The 19,720-nt window shown below is 38.2% G+C and overlaps 1 protein-coding gene across 9 annotated transcripts in view; it reads left to right on the top strand.

The window, feature by feature from the left end:
- LOC117419822 (transcription factor SOX-5-like) overlaps positions 1 to 19,720 on the top strand; it is a 231,395-nt gene that overhangs the window by 181,868 nt on the left and 29,807 nt on the right. For 7 of the 9 annotated variants that reach the window (XM_034033046.3, XM_058986152.1, XM_058986153.1 and 4 more), the window contains 3 exons: positions 5,158 to 5,330; positions 7,204 to 7,272; positions 18,326 to 18,452. In XM_034033046.3, coding sequence (XP_033888937.1) covers positions 5,158 to 5,330; positions 7,204 to 7,272; positions 18,326 to 18,452 — 369 coding nt within the window. The remainder of the gene's footprint in view (positions 1 to 5,157; positions 5,331 to 7,203; positions 7,273 to 18,325; positions 18,453 to 19,720) is intronic. The other 2 variants (XM_034033047.3, XM_034033045.3) reach the window with 2 other exon arrangements.

The raw sequence follows: 19,720 nt of genomic DNA, 5'->3' as shown, positions 1-19,720 counted from the left end.
AAAAGTGACAGCCAAGCCAAGACTGCACATGCCACAGTGATTTTCTTTAAAGGATGATCCGGGATGCATCTTTACATTGATTTCCTGCCCTGTAAAGAGAACTGTACATTCTATATTAGATATGTACCTGCTTGAGTCAAGACCTTTGATTTGGGAAAGCTTTGCTGTTTATCAACCTGCTGCAACCATGCTTACAACCTGCAGCTGAAAACAATGTGTAACAGACTTGAACTTGAATTGGAGAATGACTTAGCAGTGTTTATTTGTATATTGCAACTTAAAGAAGTTATCTTTAAACACATATCATAATTAGTTACTTAAAGCACCTGACAAGTGTTACATTGTTAAAAATGGTCTAATTACAATTGGGTGGAATGTACTGCCTTGCAGTATATTTATCTGCCTTAGGGTATTTATAAGAACCAGTTATTGATCTGTTTGAAAGTTGTAAATGGTATTGAAAATTCTATTTTCTGATAGGTGTATTACATTTTAGTTTTTAAACAGTTGATGTTGTGGTACAGTATTACACATATTTTCTTAAAGAAATGCACACGTTTTCCAGGGTTTCTGTATGCTCCCCTTGTAAAATGCTGCCAATTTTAATTCTGACATAATACCTGTAAATTGTAAAGGATCAGTGCTATAAATAATAAGTGAGAAATTATTAAGAATTTGACCAGGAACTGTATGTATTACGGAATTATAAATGTGGACAGCTGTTGCCCCCACTGAGACTGGTACCTTGAAGTGGTTGGGTGGCTTGCGTGTCTTATTGAACCACTGAGCTATGCTGGCAGGAGTTTATACTCCTGGCAGGGTTACCCAGGCTGGACAGATCATGTGGGGAGACAAGAGTCAGTCTCCTGGTCCTCCAGGTTGGGGGTTGGGCATGAGGCTAACTACCTCACCCTATATAAAAAATATATATATACTTGTATATATATATATGTGTGTGTGTGTGTGTGTGTATTACGGAAACTCACACGGAATCTCTAAACCTCGGATGTCCTAGAAGCTAGAGGCAGTCTTCCAGAATGACTGATGCCAGTGAAAACCTTCGGGAAGCTGGTATCATGAAGACAAGCTTTCTGGATGCCAAAACAAAAATTAAGACCGGAGCATGGAACGTTAGAACAATGTATGACACTGGGAAGAAAGTGCAAGTAATCAAAGAAATGCAAGCATATAGGTTTCACATTCTAGGGGTCAGCAAAAGTAGATGGACACGGTTTGGAAAGACCATCAGCTCTACTGGAGAGACCATTCTGTTTTCAGGTAGACAATGACCAACACAGGGCTGGAGTCACTCTGATCTTGAAGAAGGGAGTTGAGAAAACCTTGCTTGAGTGGAAACCTGTGAATGAACGGCTAATGAAGTCAAGATTCCAGAGCAGGCACACCAAACTCACTATACTACAGTGCTACGCTCCCACTAATGATGCTGATAAAGAGGGCAGAGACGCTTTTTACGAGGCTATGCAAGCTGAGATTGAGACAGTACCTGCCCATGACTTACTGGTGATCATGGGAGACCTCAACGCCAAGGTAGGCAAGGACAACAGTGGCAAGGAGAGAAGCATGGGACAGAATGGATGTGGTATTATCAATAAAAATGGAGTGGCACACTTTCCCAACACAAGAAAATTCACAAGCTTACTTGGGTGTCCCCCAATGGAAGAGACCAGAACCAGATTGACCATATTGTTGTGTGAAAATGGCGCAGATCACTATTGGATATAAGAACCATGCATTGTGCCGACGTTGGCTGTGACCACCATCCTGTTATAGCCAGCCTCAATCTGAAATTGAAGAAAACTGGGGCAAACATATGCCATCGCCAGAAGAACTACAATGTTTAGCTACTCAAGAATGAATGCAAAAGGAACACTTACTCCATTGAGGTCAGAAATAAATTTCAAACCCTTCAGAATGAAGCATCCCTGCAGACGATGATGATGTCAATGTCAAATGGAATCCGATTAAGACTGCATATTGCCAGAGCAGTGAAAAGGTCTTAGGCTTTAAGAAAAGAGAACATAAAGAGTGGATCAGTGCTGCAATGTAGGCTCTTATCCAGCAAAGAAAGAACATCAAGTACAAAATCAACCAGTCCAGTTCAGAACGTCTGAAAGAAACTTCGAATACAGTACACTGAAACAAACAAGCTGGTGAAGAAGTCAGCAAGAAGGGACAAAAGGCAGTACATTGAAAACATGGCAGCAAAGGCAGAGGCAGCAACAAGTAGGAATGAACTGAGAACTGTATACAAAATTACCCAGCAGATTGGCGGACACAGAGGTAAGACCTGCACCCTGGTCCGAGATAAAAATGGGAAGCTGCTCGTGACAGAGGAGGAGCAAGACAGATGATGGGGGGAACACTTCAGAGAGGTGCTGAACAGACCAGAACCACTACAACCTGCAGATATCACACCATCTGAGGAAGATATTGAAATTAATATTGAGCCACCAAGCAAAGAAGAAATTAAAGCAGCAATCTTTAGCCTAAAGAATAACAAGGCCCCAGGTATGGATCAACTGAATGCCAAACTCTTCAAAGCAGACCTGGACACAGCAACAGATTTACTATGGCCATTGTTCATAGATATGGGAGAAGGACAAACTGCCAACTGATTGGACAAGAGGCAAGATTATAAAAATACCCAAAAAAGGCAATCATGCCAATTGTAACAACTGGAGAGGTATCACTCTGCTTTCAATTCCCAGCAAAATCTTTAGCAAGATTACCATAGGGTGCATCACCACAACATTAGATAAAACCTACATTTCTCATGCACAGTGGGAAACTCAGACACCAGTTTCCTTGTGAAATCCGGAGTCAGGCAAGGCTGTGTTATGTCAGCACTCCTATTCAATCTCACCATTGATTGGGTCATGAAGATTACCACCCAAGACCAACACACTGGAATCAGATGGTCTCCTTTCACTTTGCTTGAGGACCTAGATTATGTAGACGACCTGGCCCTCTTCTCACACACAAGAGAGCACATACAGAGCAAAGCCGACCGACTCCATAGCCATGCAGAATCTATTGGGCTAAAGATCAATGCCTAAAAGACCATGACCAATAAATCAACCCAACACCAGGCAATAACAATCAACAACCAGCAACTTGAGTTTGTACAGAAATTCACTTACCTTGGAAGTATCATCAACCTACACAGAGGGACAGAGAAAGACATAAGGTCCAGGATAACAAAAGCTAGAATTGCCTTTGCAAATCTATGTCCTGTGAGGAAGTCCTCAATGTACGGCAGAAAAACCAAGCTCAGGCTCTACACCAGTAACATTCTTTCTGTCCTTCTCTATGGAACAGAGTGCTGGCGAACAACAAAGTAAGATGTCCAGATACTTTCAAGCTTCCACAGCATGTGCCTAAGATACCATCTCTAATGCCAAACTGCACCTCCTAACAGGCCAAGAGGACATCATCAACATCCTCAAATAGAGACAATGGACATGGCTTGGTCATGTTTTCCATATGCCAGATTTTATCCCAGCCAAGACGGCACTCCGATTGACCCTAGAGGGAAAGTGAAGAAGAGGGTGCCCCAAAACTACATAGAGATGAACCACTGAAGCAGAACTCTCCACTGTGCACCTAACCTGTGAGTCAGCTGCCAAAACAGCGCAGGACAAAAGAGGGTGGCTGGCATGAAGAGGATGAATGAAATGTATGTATTACGGGATTTTAAATTTGGACAGCTGTTGCCTATAACTCACTTTGTTGCATTTTCCATATTAAAAAAAAAAAAAAGTTATATATATACAGTGCTCCCCCTTTATAACGCTGTTATTTGTGTTCCGCCTTATAACAAGATTACTAGTGTTAGTATAATGGCATTATGGGGCAAATGGGAGCCAAGACCTTACTGCCTTATAACCTGTTCTGCAGTATATAGGGGGAGCACTGTATATATATATATATATATATATATATATAATTTTTTTTTTTTTTGTTCAGGGTTAGTAGCTTAATTCTTACGAGCATTTTCCACTTATATTTGCCATGTAATTACTTTTGGATTCTTACAAGAAACGAATACCACTTTCATATGTCAGACTTGAAATTGAAACTACTGGTTCTGTTATACAAACCCCTTATGTGTACTTAGTTATCTAGCTATCTAATAAAAACAAATACTACATATATACTGTAAAGGCATTGAAGTATACGTATTGACCCCATACAGTATACTGTATGCAGGTAGGTCATCCTACTTTCAAAAATCATCTATTTTTAGCATTCTTGTTTCTTATAACCAGAGTTCTTTCAAAACCTCACTGACAGTAGGTCTTTAGAAATATTACTTTTCAATTATGTAAGCAGATTAGGTGCCATTTTTATGAATGTATATTTTTGCCATTTATTTACTGTATATGGACATGAAGTGTCTAGGCTAATCTAAACACAATATAAACATAGTGGTTAGATTGATCTATACAACACTGATGAATGGCAGCGTATGACAGGTGCACATACTACATACATTTATCAGGTAAACTGCTTCAGTTCTTCAGGATAAGAGACACAGTATGCGGCCAAAATCACTTTATATCGAGTGAAAGCACTGGGAAACAGACCGAAGACACAGGGGGTATTTAACAGACAATAAATCACAAAGTCCCTGTGATCTTGTTCTGCCATAGAGAGTGCTCCTTTTCTCTCCAGGTTAAGCATGAAAGCAGATTCCCTGTGAGTTAACTCGAAAGACAATCCACATTCCATCCAGCCGGGCCAGGGGACCGCCACTGAAAGAAAGGTTTCTTTTATTCCCCCCACTCCCCCCACACACCCCCTCCCTTTTTTTCCCTGAGCCTGACATTTTTAACATAAGGTCCTTTCTTGTTTCACAGTCATCATCAAATACACACACATCTGAAAGGTTTGTCAGTAAGCTGTTAAAACAGCCGCTAGTTTATTTTTCCTGCAGTCTGCCATGACAGTTGCATTTACCGTCCTTTGTTGGTGAAGGGGTTGGGGGAGGAGGGCGGGTGTGTGTGTGGGAGACCCCTGGGGCCAAATGGATTTCTCTTACACCTTCCTGATGTATGCCTCTGATGTATTTAATTAAGATGATGATGATGAAAAAGGGTTGTCAGGCACACATCTCTAACCTGTGCTTTCTTGCAGGGACTCCAGAAAGCCTTGCTGAGAAGGAGAGGCAGCTCATGGGTATGATCAACCAGCTGACCAGCCTGAGGGAGCAGCTGCTGGTGGCCCACGATGAACAGAAGAAGCTTGCAGCATCTCAGATCGAGAAACAGCGCCAGCAAATGGAGCTGGCCAAACAGCAACAGGATCAAGTGAGTTGGTAAAAAATATGGTCTATAGTAGCACTGCATATGTGTTTCTAAGAGCTTGTACTGCTACTTGCACCCATTGATTAGCTGGGAATTATTTATCTGCTACTGTATCTTGACAGACAGCCTTCATTTCTTGCATTACTTATTTAAGACATGTCTGGCCCACATCTGGAAACCAAACCCACACACTCAAATATAAAACAATGAACACAGTGGAAGTGATTAGAGGAATGCAATTCCCACCTATAAAAAGGTGGCATCTTCCCTGGTAAGGGAGGGTAGGTAGTCTAAGCTTGTTTGTTTCTTACTTAATGTTCATACCATGTAAGTATTCAATGGTTCATCATTGCACATTCTAACGCAAGCAGAAAACAATGTTTACATTTTCTTTTTTTTTTTTTAAATACCCATCTTCAGAAATAGAAACAAATGCAAAAGTGACATTCTGATGTACAGACTACTTCACTTGCAAAATATACCCAACACCCAGTTGCCTAGTTTCCCAGAATGTATAAGGTGGGACTTTGCCAATGTTTTTCCCCAAAGGGACTGAACACATGTAGAACAAAGACAGATAGCCCAGGAACCATTTTAGGGTGCATTTAGCAAACTCACTAAAGAGATGGAGGTGCTAACCAAGGTAAAGACGCTGCCGGGAAGAAACGAGAGATTGATGAATATTTACGTATTGAAACTTGTTTTTTATATGCTGCAGATTTATAGTTAAATCCGGAGACATGGCAACATAGTTTTGTTGACCCCTCTAGTATCTGCAACAGCAAACGTCTCTTTTCCACATCTTTTGGTATGTTCTGTAGTATTTATCTATGAATATCAATTTTACTTGTCACTTATTTGGGTGCTGGGAATTGTAGTAGTTGATGAGAGGGTGCTAGACAGATATTTAATTTGATAGTACTGTATTAGCATAAAGTCTGGTTAAAATATATATGAATTAGCATGAATTACTGACAAACAATGGATATACTGTACAACTACTGTATATGGACAATAGCACAGCCACCTGAAACTTGACTGTCCTGTCTTTAGGGTTTTCACTGATTGAGGGGGTTTACGTTTAATGTAAATGTGGTTAAATCCCTAATTCTGGAATAGCTCAAACATCCTGCTTAAAAAGGGTATAGCTTGATACATCTGGACCCTATACTTGTCTCCAGCTCCGTGTATTTACTGCACAATTCTATTAATTGGTATGTTGTTTTAAACTGTCAAAAGAGATTAGGCATCTAAATATGCTGGTGGCTCAGCAGGTAACACATCTGTCTCTGTCAGAAGGTCACAGGCCTCAATCGTGCTTGGAGCGTAAACCTCAGCATAATCCCTGCTAAAACCCCAGCATGGTGTACAGTACATGTGCATCTGGATGTTGTGCTGCTGTAGATGCTCCAAGGCGTTTAAAAAAACAAACAAAAAGGTGCTTACTCTGGGTAACTTCAGTTTCTCATCCAGCCTAGACCATAAGCCTCATTGGAAACGAGCTGGCTCTACTCTGTTGGAACATATTCAAATGAGGATAACTCAGCCGAATCAAATACATGTGTTTTTATTTATTTACTTATTTATAAAATAAACAAGGCTGAACTTCTGATACTCGCTTACAAATACATGGGTCTAAACATGCTTTCAAAACAGGGTTGTGAATTAAGTATAGCTCTAAACTAAACTCCCCCAATTTCAGTTTTAAAACATTGGCTTGGATATAGAAATTTTAAAAAATACAGAGATTTGTAAAATAGAATTCCGGGGACACAAAATGAGTAACGTGGAGGGCCAGAGAAGTGGAGGTGACACAGGGGGGTGGGGGGTAACTTGGAAAAAAGTTGTAATTTCTTATTTTTGTGGCTCTTCACAGATTGCAAGACAACAGCAACAGCTCCTGCAGCAACAACACAAAATCAACCTTCTTCAACAACAGATCCAGGTCAGAATTGTTTGTGTGTGTTAAACAAATACGATCTTGCACAACCTGCATGTTTTGCATTCAATCCCAAATGTAATCATAACAACAAGAGTGATATTATACCATTGGCATTGAAGTTAATGTAAATCATTTACATGCAAATAAAGCTTTTGTTCAGAAATCTCCAGGTTGGTGATAGCTGATAACCCTTTGATAGAACTGGAATTAGTATAGCCTCTGAGACTGTGCGGACCCAGGTGTTAAACTAATAGCTTTGAAATGGAAGAAACCTATTTGGCTAAATAAAGCCAGTTAGACTTGGTTGCCTTGAAAATGACTTCAATTATTAGGCACCAGGCTTTGGCTGAATCCACAGATATTGTAGGAAACCCTAGTTACATTAACGCTATTCAGTTGACTTCACTTAGATAGCTTCACAATACTGGACTGCTGCCATCTTTTTTTCCATTTGGTTGATGGAAGTCTTTCTGCTCCAAATGTATTCAAATCGAGCTGAGAACAGAGTTTCACAGAGAATAACTCTGTGTTTATGTGTGCGTGTGTGTGTGTGTGAGAGAGAGAGAGAGAGAGAGAGAGAGAGAGAGAGAGAGAGAGAGAGAGAGAGAGAGAGAGAGAGAGAGAGAGAGAACATCCCCTAAATTGAAATAGCAGATCAATACCCTGTAGGCCAAGGAACATTTTGTCAAAAACCATCACGTGTCAAGAGCAGCTGTTTTTGTAAACTTGTAAATACTGCCGTTCTTGATTTACTCCGACACAGCCCACAGTAACAAAGCACCCTTTTCCCATGACTTTGCAACCTTTTCCCAAACAACTGAGGTTACCATTGAGAAGGCCGAACAATTGTTTCTCACAGTAGCTTCACAACTGAAGTCCTATCAGTTTGCAGAGGAGGATCCACCCAGATAAAAAAAATCCATTTACAATTTACAGAGAGAAGCAACATATACAAGAGTACTATACTTTCAAAAATAATTCCACTTTTGCTGCTGCAGTTCCCTCACAGCTCTTAACCCTAATGGCTGCAAACTCTATGGTTAAGTATCTACTACTGGCTTAACTGGTGCGGGTATTGTTTCAATTGTGGTTTTCCTTCTCACATACTCAACCGACAGCAACCCCACCACCACCAAGATATTGATATTCTCATTGTCGCCTGATAGAATTTTTGCCTAAAATGCAAATGATTTACTCACTGAGTATTATGTTGCATTGATCCTCCTTGCGAGCTGTACGTTTTGTAATGTGTCAATGTACGCTTGATTTCATTGAAACAAGTGAAAATCTTCTTTTTTTTTTTTTTTGAATGGTTTGAAAAATTTTAGGATCCTGTGCAGGTGTACATTTAAAGTATAATTAAACAGTAATCGACTGACTAGGTAAAGGTTAGTAAATTACATCTGAACACTTGTCCCGGGCAAATGGGTCCCTTTATTTTTCTTTCTGTCAGTTATTCCACAGTGCTTCTGGATGTCAATTAGGGAATGATATCAAGAGCTGAATAATGGTTGAAATAGAACTAAACAAAAGAAAAATTGTGAGGTTTTAAAAAACAAAATTATACTGGCTCTACATCTTGCTTCCATTGATAAAAACTGCCAAAGTCAGATTCTGGAGTTTCCTGAAGCATTGATTGGACAGACTGTTCCAACTCCCTTTGAAATGGTGCAGAAATGCTACTAATTCCAGCTAGGGTTGGAAATGGAAATCACTTTCTTTTTTCTCCCATTATTTTATCACTGGCAAATAAATCAGTCATTGGCTAGTCCAGATGCATCTGTGTTGAGTCACTTACAGAGAACTGCTAATAGCTCCAGGACATTATTCTATCATAATAAAAACATATGGCTTTATAAGCCAAAAATATGTTGCACAAAATGTACAGAGACTACTAAAATGGTATTTTAAGGAATACATTAAGTGAGAGGCATGAATATGACCACTTTGTGTTTTACCGCTTGTAGTTTGGCAAACTTCAATGAGAAATTAAAACCCAATATATGCACAGAAAGGCCTTACGTAGCTGTTTCCAATGCTATCATGTATTTTGTTGTGGAGTGTATTAATTTTGTTTTTATATATAAGCCACGCCCCCCCCCCCCCCACAAAAATCATATCAAAATTTATAATAATAAATAATATTTTTTAAAACTTCCAATTTCGACCCCTTTCAAAGTTAGATATAGAAAACATATTTGGATGTTACAGTTGCAAAATGTTATGAGTATTTCAAATAAAAAATCAGTAGCACTTCTTCTACAGTTGAGGAGTACAAGATTTTGTCCAAACCATGGTCTGTATAACGAAACGGCCCTATTTACAGGCTCTGTCAGCTATTTTGAAAAGTCTACAGAAAAAATGAACTGTAACAACAACAACAAAAAGTATATAGAACAACAAACTATAAATGGCGACAAAGCAGTAAACCTAACTATATTGAGCTACTGCAATACATGTGATCTCCACTGTAAAGCAAATAAATAAACAAACAAACAAATAAATAAATGCATTTCATTTTTGGCATAAAAGCATAATATACCGAATAGTTTCTGACTTTCAATAATTTTGCATTATGAAGAGAAAATTATATTTATATACACAAATTATAGAATTCAATATAACCACAAACAGCAAATCAACAATAACAAAAAAAAAGTCTATAGAAAAGTTAATTATATTGTGATCATAAAGCAGTAATTTTAAAGATAATGGGGTGATGTAATAAATGTGGCCACCACTGTAAGCTAGCAAACAAACCCATGTGTCATCAGTGCTTAAGCTCCAAAATGAGAGTGGTCCGACATGTAGGGGTTAAGTAATGAACTGGGCTGTATTAAAAAAAAAAAAAAAAACATAAGCAGCTCAGTGGTCAGAGCACTTTACTGCAGTGATACTGTATATCTCGAGCACAGGTTATTGCCTACATTACGTTTTTTTTTTTTTAGAGAAAATGGCGTGATAAACTGTGTAGATGATACCAGCATGGCACCCCCTTTGTCAGACTAGCACAGTCTAGAATGCATGGTCACATGGCATGGAGAGGCTGACTGGACCACGCTAGTCTATCCCATAGCAAATTTCCTGTGGGCTTGCTTTGTCTTTCAGTGTCTTATTGGTTCTATACAATATCATACTACTGGATGACAAAGCAGCCAAAAAGTGACTTAACTGTATTGTCACATCAAAATGTCACAAAATAAAAAGCTGTTTAAAAAAGCTATCTTCAGCAAATAGCAATGATATTTACTGCGTACATTTGATCTTGAAAATGTTAAGGTGTAAAAATAATCAAATCCGTGGAAGGATATACAGCAGACATGTTTGTCTAGCATATATTTTCATATATTTCCAACCCCTCCAGTAAGATATGTTAGTGTTCCTTTCACCTGTTATGAAATTCCCTTAGCTCAGTGCCCCATATACTTCCTGATCATCATTACTGCATTTATCTGTTTAAAAAATCATGATTTTATATCATATCATTTTTAAAGAGGAAACCCCTAATTACATGTGTAGTCACTTCTGAGCAGTGAGAATGACCCTGCTGTAAAACTGACCACAAACTTACTGGAAACAAGATGTGGTATCTCATTTGTGTCATTTGTTTTTTTAGGAAGGGGTATCAAGGAGCACTTTGAAATGTGGTTCAATGTTATTGCTTTCTTTGTGCTTACTGCTTATTAATAGGGAGTGTGTGAGTACACATTCTCCTAGTGCTATCAGCTGTTCTTTGCACATTTACAGGTGCAAAGGTCTACCGCTCTCACCTACTCACAGGAAAGCATTAAGGGGCATTTGATTACATTCCCCTTAGCAACAAGTTAGCACTAGCCTTACATTTATTACAATGAAACCAGCTCATGAGAAGTTTTCATTGTAGCCATGTACCATTTCAGTTTTTTGTCTTCTTTTTTTAGTCTTGATAAAAGGGAACACCGCAGAGCTCTTCTGAGCCCCACTCCCCCAATAAAACAGAATTCATTTATTATGCATTTTCCAAATATAACAAGACTAATATTTTTATGACTGTTACATTGTATCAAATGATTATCCTTAGAAGTAATTTACCTCAGTCTGTACCCATTAGGCAGTAAGCAGCCTTGATTACTTTTGTCTGGTTAAGAGAATTTATGAAGCCAGCAGTAATCATTGCATATTACCAGTGACATTTTGGATGCTAATATTGCTTCTTTTTTGGCAGATATAAATACAGAAATAGGCTTTGCAAAAACCACATTTTGGAGACAACACATATTGTCTCTATACTCACAGACACACTCCACTGTTGAACCGTTGGTTGAGGTTGTTATATACTGACTTCAATTACCATTTGCTTTTTGGGAACATTTACAAGGGGTCAATTTATTATTGAATCATAAAGAAATAACTGTTCAAAGGACACGTTATTCACAAGTTATTAGAAGTGAATTTCAAAAGCCTCTCATAATAGTGCTCAAGTCTTCCTGATATTAAATTACAGCCACCTGTATCAATGTGTTATTATCGTTTCTTTATGGTAGAAACAGTATCAATGACAGGGACATAGAGACCAATGAGTTAATTTGAAGCACAAAGTAAATCGTTTTTGCCAATTGCATTACTACACGATTAATTAAAAGTGAAATATAAAAGATGTAACTGGGATTGGCAAATGTGATAGATTCTCTAATTTAAAGTGGTGTCGTAGAGGCAGCTACAGGAACAGTATCTTACAGACCAACTGTAATACATATAAATGTATTTCATGTAACTCCATCATACTTTTTCAGTGCCTTTACTTCATAGAAATGTTACATTAGTTTCGCAGGAAAGGACTACAGAGCACACACATACAGCTGTGACAGGTGACCTTTATATAATCTTCAGACGTTTTTTTAATGCACATAAATGTATTCTTTTCAGTGTTTTTGTTGTTGTTATTCTGTACATGTTTTGACCAGACGAGCTGTTAGTGGTGGTGAGCTTGAAGTGTGATTTTATTTTATTTAGTAAATGCATTAAAAGTGGCTCATTATTTTTATTTGAACTATAGGTTGTATTGTGTGGGCTCTGTTTGGTGGAAAACTATTGGAATATGTGCACAAGCCGTGTGTAGTTAGTGGTTAGCTATTACCTTAAGGAAGGTAGCAGGAGTTCATAAAGTACTCAAAATTATTGTTAAAAAAAAGTCCATGCAGTCTGATAAAAATGTCCTCTGTTTTAAAAGAAGTATCCCACTAATAAGATAAAACATTTAAAAAAAAAAAAAAAACGGATCTGTCTTTTGGGGGATATTTACAATACTTCTGGCTGAGCTAAGCTGTGTGAAAATGTCAATAGGAAAAATGCACCCACATGGCAACTGATACAAACTTACAGAGCCAAGTTCATTGCATCTGACTCAACTTCTACGTACCTGCTCTTACAGGAGAGAAAACCCAGAGCTCTGTTACATAAGACAATCTTGCTTAACAACACACGGAAGCCGCTGCTCAGGCCCACCCTATGCTTCCATTTAATGGGAGCTATTTGTGGAAGGACACAGGCAAACAGATGGGCACAAAGCTATGCCCACCTACAGGATAGCACAAACAGCGCTGCCACCTAATTCATGGGAGTCAGCATGTTGCTAACTTGCCACTTGATTTAATTATGTGCTAATCAGGTAAAGGTGCCTTTGCCTAATGAAAAGGCTGTCTATGTAAAAGATTGGAAAGTAGTAAAATAAAAAAAGGACAGTTATATCACATCAGCCTTTGTGCCACTTTTAGTTTTAATGATCTCCTTTTAGAAATAAATAGAGGACAATTGGAGCTGTAAATTAAACAGAAAGCGTTCTTCTTGAGGGCAACAAAGCTGCAGAACTGTCAGGTGACTGCCTATAACCAAGGATTATGCTGTATTATTTAGAGTGGTAGTGTGGGCTTTGGTCTAAAATGAGCACTCTTGACCACCCAGTTTATCATAGAGAGAGCTGAACCTAAAGTAAATGACCGCAGGTATTTTCTGATGATGAGTGTAGTCTAAAGAATTAGTACTTAATGCTTCCGAGTTTAATTTTGATAATGAAATATACTTAATTTGATAAAGGTCATGCAGTGTCTCTTAGTGAAGATTAATTACCATAGGGATGGAAAGGACAGGATTGCTGTTTGTTATTTTTTTTTATTATTATTTTAAGTTACAGTGCTTAGTGTGAAGAAAAGTGCTGATCAAAACATCAGCAATGCATGTGGTGATATCGAAGGCTTAGATCCTTTATGGGTTCACTGGTTCCAGCTTGAAAGACAACGCTGAACTTCAGTGTTGAGCTATACAAAACCAGATGCAGATGTTGTCTAATTATAATATAGAAATGGCAGGGGGTCTTTCTAATGTAGTCATGCTAGCAAAGAGCTGAAGTGTGTCTTCCTTCAGGAGTAAAAGTCTAGCTAATCATGACAAGCTTAACATCGCTTTAGTAATCACATTACTGGGTGGAAAGAAGTTACATTTATTGGATTCTACTTAAAATTTTTCTTCAGTTTTGCATCATTTCTTTATGCAGTTTTTCATCAGGAATAGAAGTATTCTTGACTTGCATAGTCATTATTTGAGGAGACTGTTATCAGGGATAGGCATGTCTTCCACAAAAAACAAAACTCTCCTTTCCAAACGTCATGTCCGGATGACTTGTGTAACACTATATGTAAATGGTGTCTGCTTAGCCTGGTGTTAACAGAGCTCATTGTGTGGCTTCAGAGGTGACATTGGGAGGCTTTCCTTGACATTAAACCTGCGCTACCATGTTAACCCTAAATATCATCTGCTAGGATAACAGTAGACACTACAGTTGGTGTAACATGAGCTTGCACGATGCATCCTGGATTTAAGTTTTATTTCCATTCCAATTTCTGAGTCAGATGGACAGATTTAGATAGAGTGCCTCCTAATGGAAATTGAAGGAAATTACTGGAAATCAAACCAACAACAACAGTTCATAAATAGAAATATAATCTGTTTCCAGGAGAATGTGTGATACACCTCTAGTATTCTTAAATGAACGTGGGCATATTCAATTGTGAATAGAAACTTGAATAAATATAAATTTAAAACTTCACATTATCCAGAAAGTCTACACTGTGTATACATTTCACAGTTCCCAACTAAATCAATGTTTCACCAGAACTTGGTAGTGATTAGCAATCTATTCCAGTCATGTGATGTATGCACTGTTCTGTGCAGACAATGATGGTAGTTGCCACCCAACAATACAAGCCACTCTGTAAGTTATCAGAATAGGTCTGACTTTAGTATTCTATTTGTTAAGGACTGTTCTGAGTGCACAAAATTAATTACTACAGTTGTTATATCACAGTATGGTATTGTCTCCCCTCTTGAAACAATAGGTCAGAGAGGCTCTGCATTAATTGCATGAGCATATGGTTATAAACAGATTTTAGCTCAGGGACCAATACTTTACGATGTTATTTTCCACGCAATCAGATGTTACCATATTGTCAATGCTGGCAGCTATTGTTTCACTCATTTACTTCACAGAGTTAATTACTCCCTAATAATAACTTTACCTTGAGTTTTTCACCCGCTTATGCCAGCAAACCTGTTCACACTACATATGTTAATTATCAGCAAATCTTCATTATGATAAAAAAGCTTCAAGTTCAAGCTGTGCAACCTGGCTTTTTACACAGAGCTTGTTGCCTGCCAAGTTTCTACTTTCTATAATTGTAAGCCTTTTTTTTTTTAAATGAAACTCATTAAAAAAAAACTTTTAGTGGTCTTGTTTTGTGCTTTCATGTTAGTTCAATGTTTTTAAGACCATTTTAAAGACATTATTACAAAGAACTGCCTATTCTGACTAATTCCATGTTTGTGCTTCACATGAATAGTATTTAAAGCTTTGTTTGAGTTTTTTGGCTTTATTCTCCTGACAAAATTTGGCACATCATATATAAGATAAAATATGTAATGTTATACTTTTAGAAGTGTGGTGTGAAATAACATGTTCGTTAAATAAACATAAAGAATGTCAAAAATGATATTCCATTATTTTTGTTAAGGGAGGGACTGCAAGGCCAAATTGGTAGTGTTTGAAAAACATTTCAATCTGGTTACTAAGGAGGACCTGTGCAAAATGAATTTTGGAGATCTCAGCCCAGTTGGCCAGGTATCAATATCACAAGAACTTCCAGTACAACTGAATGATTTTGACTGAGTTGAGATTAGGTGTAAAATTCCTGAGAAATTCCTGAGGAATTGTACAAGGAAGAAACATTTACTTTACCTGTTACTGATATTAACATGTATATTATATAATAAGTAATAATACAAGAGTACATAAGTAACCATGTTTTGTTTAATTGTATTTCTAATAATTTTATAAATTCTACTATCAAGGAATACATGATGATAACTAGGTTGTATGTGAGTACATTTTGATATGTTCTTTAAAAGCCATGCTGACAGTATTCTCTAATTCAATAGGAAACAATGCCTATCAAAGCATGAAAGGGGCGGTAGACAATGGCATGTGTCTTTATCCTGCACTATGATATATTGTTAAGCCATGATGTCATGACATTCCTATACTTAACCGGCTAATCCTGATGGGACCTGCAGATGAAGACGTTTGCACACAAGGTGGTAAAAGAAAGCAGCCTCAGCGTAATTGTAACCAAAAAAAAAATCCATCCACAGAAAATAGTTTGTGTGTGTATGGAATCCAAGTGTCCAGCTGTTCTTAGTGGGATTAGTGGGGTTTAATGAAGAGCACAGATGGACCCAATGCTATTGTCCAGAGTATTTCGGGGCAAAGGCTAAATGTGAAGGATGATCAGGGATGGGGTGATTGAAGGCAGGAGGGGGAGAAGGAAAAAGAAATCCCTGTTTCCATAAAAAGCCTCTGGACTAGTGCCGTCCAATGGAAAAGCAGAGGAAATGGCTCCTAAAGCTTCCTTTCATGGGTAAAAGGCATTGTCGGCATGGCACAGGTCATGTGTGGTGAGCAGCTGTTCCAGGGTTCTCACTAAACTATTAAAGGCTTAGCTGGGTCCATTATATTTTGTTAAGGTGGCTTGGCTGGATGTGGACTGCTGCAATTGTATAAGCCCTCTTTGTATTACATCTAAATTAGAGAGTTGGGATAAGCCAGCTGGGTGACTTTGAATTATATGCAACATTTTAACTAACTGCTTAAGTGCCACCTTACAAATAGCTCTGGAATAAGAAATGCACTCCACCCCTAATTGGTGCCATTCTGTATTGCAGTGATAGGCTATCTCCAAAGTCCTTCCCAAGCCAATGCAGGCTTATAGGGAAAACAGCGTTAGAAGTGTATGTTTCTGTACACAAGGGTGGTAATGGGGACAGTGTCATGCTCTAATGCCCCTGATTTACATCAGCTACCCTTTTCCAGTGAGCTGGATCAAGGCAGCTTTCTCTGATAGCAGGTAATTATGTACCAGGAGTTTGCTGTCTTGAAGAATGAGTCAGTTTGAATAGCTTACATTTTGGTCATTTTTTAGTAGTGCTTTTTGTTTTTTTAATTAGGGATCAAGGATAAATAATACTATAGCCAATTTCCAGACCTAAAAGCAAGAAGTAGAAGTAATTGTCTGCGCTGAGCCTCCACTGGCTGATGCTTTATGCAAAACAGTAAAACTGGCATACCTTTAGATCGCTTTATGGGCAGCATGGTAGTTCTGGTTAACCAAAATTGTTTTGCAATTATTTTGCGGTTGAGAACAAAATGTTGAATCAAACTGTTCCCGGTGCAGTGATTGTGTGATTATGTAGTATACATTACTGGGCATTGGAACAGACACACAAAAACCACAAGCAGCTCAACTAGAGAGCAAGTACAAACTTTTTTTTTTTTTTTTTTTACTTTTTAGTAAACTACATACAGTTTTGCAAGGATGGACTCCTATAGCATAGCATTATTCACCCCCGGTTTTACTATAAGCCTAGTAAGCCAAAGTGTAAAGGTAACAATCTCATGTTTGACTAATTTAACTTACACTAAAACCTTAGAAAAGCTTCAAATCAGTGATTGTCCAATTTTGATAATATATGCAAAACCACTTGCTTTCTGTGTTAGTCACTGCTATATGATATTAGGCACCCTCCGTCACTATGCATTACCTCATTGTGTGCAGTTACACTTCTTTAAAGTAATTGTTTTTTGTTTTTATTCTGACAAATACACCAATTTGCCTGATATTGTACTTACTCAATGTACAAGGCCTGTTCATTCTGAGTTGTTCTAGTTCTCATGCAAGCCAGAGGGCACACACTTGCTTTTTACTGTTTTATTTGTATTATAATAATAATAAAAAAAATCTCTTTGCCTGTCATGTTGAGAAGAGGAATTTTCCTTTTGGGTCTGTTTCAGTAGCGTGCCACACTCCCTGGCGAGAGGCAGCTGGGATCAAGTGTGAACTTGCCTTACATTGTAAGTTCCCTCTCTATTGACAGGTTAGGGTTTTGTATGCTTTATTAGCCCTGGAGGCAGACTTATCACTTGCAACACAGGCAGGAATGTTGAATTCATCCTAGAACTTTACAGTCATTTTCAATAACATCACTTTAGTACTTTTTTTTTTTTTGGCAGTGAAGTTCTCTGTGGAACCATCTGTCTTCTGGTTCTCAGTGCCTGTTTTTGAAACTCCAGTCTTGCCAAAGTCACTTTTATAATCTAGGAAGCCATCAGAAGTTGCATGGCTTCCTGCCGATTTGAGTTCTCAATAAAAATGTTACACAGCTGTTCCTGAGAACTTGGATGGCTCCACGTGATTATCTCATTAATATAGAGGACAATCTTATTTAGTGAGGACACCATTGACATCATGATTGAAGACGAGGTCGTGCAGTTGGACAAAAATGGTAGCAAGAATAGGTCATTGATATATCAGTGTTATTGTATTATATTGATATTTATTCAGCCGTGATATACTAGTCAACCTAAACTAGTCAGCCAGAAACATAACCACCATCTATCCCACTGGATTGGTCTTATTAATGAGTCAACTTTAAAGGACGCATTTTGATTGTTGATTTTCTGTCTCGTGTTCAGCAGGTTCAGGGTCAGTTGCCCCCGTTGATGATCCCAGTTTTTCCTCCAGACCAGAGGGCATTAGCAGCAGCGGCAGCCCAGCAAGGTTTCCTCCTGCCCCCAGGCTTCAACTACAAACCTGGATGCAGTAAGTGTAAATCAAATAGTGATACCAGAGTGCCTTTTCTCAATCTAAGCAGAGGGATGTAGCAGAATTGCATGCTGGCTTTAAATAGGTGCATATTGTTGGTGGCACCTGCCTTTCTGGAATGTGCTTCTGAGCTCAGCAACACTTCCTTATGGAAAGCCAAGTTGGACAGGCAGCCCCTCTATCCAAGCAGACTTGCATCCCCACATATGGTGTGTGTTAATCTTTAATCTACATGGGTTTTAATAGTACTGTAGTGCTGGATTTGTACATTGCAGAGAAAGGTATATGGGTCCAGTAAATGAAAGTGGTGGCCCTATATTTTAACAGAGCAGTTTGAATTACACAAACAAAATGTAGAAACACATGAAGTATTGTTTGTGGCCAGACATGTCTCATTCACAAATTAGTGCTATAGGCTAAGGGTTAAGGGTCCTTTCATTGAATTCGCCATGACACAATGGTGAACTGAAAACAGGCCACATTTAAATAAGAGTACCATTTGAAGCACCAGAGATTTCGAAATGGCAGTACCTGGCAGTGTTACCATGTCAACATACTGTACAACACATTTGTTTGTTTGTTTTTTCATCCGATATATTCCCCATTTTAAGGTGAAATGTGAGCAAAAAATTCAAATAAAAATGGCATACATTAAGATACTCATCAGGATGACATCATTAGTTAATGACAGTCTTGACAATCAAACTGACAATAGCATGATAAAGATAGAGCATGGGTGTGGGAATAAAACACAGTGTTTATGAGCCCCTCACTAACTCCCTTGTGTGTCAAATTATATTTTTTAGAATAAACAACTAACCCACCTTAAAGCCACATATTGCACTTATTGTTTTGCACAATTGCATAGCCTGTGATTGTCACAAGCTCCCTGTTAATGGTATGTCATGTTAATGGGAAGTGTAAACCTTGCTAGTATTAGGGTCCATGTATCCATTTACTGCATAGACACTATATGCTCATTTTGATATTAATCATGTCTTGACACGGGGATATTGTTCAAGTCTCTTCAGTTTTTTACAGATTGGGAATAGCATTCCAGAGTTGATGTATGAAAGCATGTTATCCGTATAACCTATATTCAGAAGGTGATTCATTTTTAAATGATGTATTTACTGTAAGAGAGAAACTGTTTCAGTTGTGGCTTGTTAGACCTACGGTTTCTTGGTCACAGAGAGGGGATATCCTGTTGGTCATGCATGTCAATTATAGTATATGTGCTTTGACTGATTGGGTCGGAAGTGATG

This window comes from Acipenser ruthenus, chromosome 14 (genome assembly GCF_902713425.1).
Source record: "Acipenser ruthenus chromosome 14, fAciRut3.2 maternal haplotype, whole genome shotgun sequence".
NCBI lineage: Eukaryota > Metazoa > Chordata > Actinopteri > Acipenseriformes > Acipenseridae > Acipenser > Acipenser ruthenus.
Note: the sequence above shows the minus strand (reverse complement) of the source record. Positions and strands in the feature narration are given on the sequence as shown.